The sequence below is a fragment of the Myotis davidii genome, unplaced genomic scaffold (assembly GCF_000327345.1).
Source record: "Myotis davidii unplaced genomic scaffold, ASM32734v1 scaffold3578, whole genome shotgun sequence".
Classification (NCBI taxonomy): domain Eukaryota; kingdom Metazoa; phylum Chordata; class Mammalia; order Chiroptera; family Vespertilionidae; genus Myotis; species Myotis davidii.
In genome coordinates, this window is record NW_006289094.1 from 560925 (window position 1) to 562343 (window position 1419).

General features: G+C 56.6%; 1 protein-coding gene across 1 annotated transcript in view; it reads right to left on the bottom strand.

Moving 5' to 3' along the window:
• The window catches only part of DEAF1 (DEAF1, transcription factor), a 30560-nt gene that overhangs the window by 6244 nt on the left and 22897 nt on the right, over positions 1 to 1419 (bottom strand). Inside the window, 1 exon segment of the mRNA XM_015562398.1 lies at positions 338 to 596. Within this exon segment, the coding sequence (XP_015417884.1) occupies positions 338 to 596 (259 nt within the window).

Consider the following 1419-nt stretch of genomic DNA (forward strand, 5'->3'; position numbering starts at 1 on the left):
CGCAGAGGAGAGGGGACCAGAAGGGGAGCGACGCAGGTCCCGGCACAGGCCGGGTCACACGGGTGCCAGGACCAGGTCTGGTACTTTCTCTACAAGCATCTTTGCCACAGAAACGGTCACCATGTAACTCACTGCCCGAAGGTCATTTCGCTGTAAAAAGAAACAAAATAATTGGCTCACAGCTCGCTTTCTGTTTGGTCGGCTGGTTTCATTTCTCCGTGGAGGAGGCAGGTGCCTGGTCCGGCTCCACGCACCAAGCGGCTGTCACTTCGGTTTCATTTCTCCGCCGGGAGCTCAGCCACTCCCGTTTTCACATTACTTATGGTCTCAGCCCCACGGGGTCCACGCTGCTGGGGGTCCACGCTGCAGGGGGTCCATGCTGCAGGATCCACGCTGCAGGGTCCACGCTGCTGGGGGTCCACGCTGCAGGGTCCACGCTGCTGGGGGTCCACGCTGCAGGGTCCACGCTGCAGGGGGTCCACGCTGCAGGGTCCACGCTGCGGGACGTGCTGGTGGCGCCCTCAGAGAGCGAGTGCTCATCCGCGGCCACTGGTGCCAAGACTTGGTTTCTCGTTTTAAAACCCACCACCCGGGGCCTGAGGGCACAGAGCCGAACCCACGTTATTTGGGTGAATAATTGCAAATCTTCTGATCCTTGAGCTTTTCTCTTCCCCTGAAGCTCGGCCTTCGGCAGGGATTAGTGGGAACTGTGCGCACATATTGTGACCGCGCCCAGGACCGTGTAGAGGAGTGGAAGGGAGGTGGGCAGGGGGAGCGGGAGGGAGAGAAACCGCGATGGGAGAGAAGCCCACGGACCGGCTGCCCCTGAACACGGCTCTGTGCCGGGACTGAGCCCGCACCGGGGTCTGTGCCCGACCGGAACCAAACCTGCGACCCCTCGGTGTGCAGCCTGACGCTCTGACCCTGAGTGACCGGCCAGGCTGGCATGACATCTTTTAAGTATTTAAATGATCTCTCTCTTCATGGGTAGAAGCAACATTTCTCTTCCTTGAAGACAAATTAATCACTATGGCGTCGGGCGGGTTCCAGGCTTATGGGGAGACGCCTGATGGGTGCAGCAATGCCTAACCCCGGAGCACCCCTGGCATCAGTGTAATGTCATCGTCAACTGTAACTGAGAGTGAAACATTTTTAAAGGAAAACAGTTAATCACACGTTAAGAAGTCATTTAGGAAATGAAAACCGTAAAAGCTCTTCTATCCTTTGATCTCTAAGAAGTAGAAATAAGGGAAAACGTTTTCTTGCATAGAATTTTTTTCTTAGGAAATTTGATGGAAGCAAGTCAATCTGACTTTTGCTTGCACACCCCACGCACACTTGCTCTGAGTGAGGAAGCTCAGTTAGCATCACGCCGCCACCCCCAGCACACAGCACGACACCCGGCCCCCCCGCCCCCCC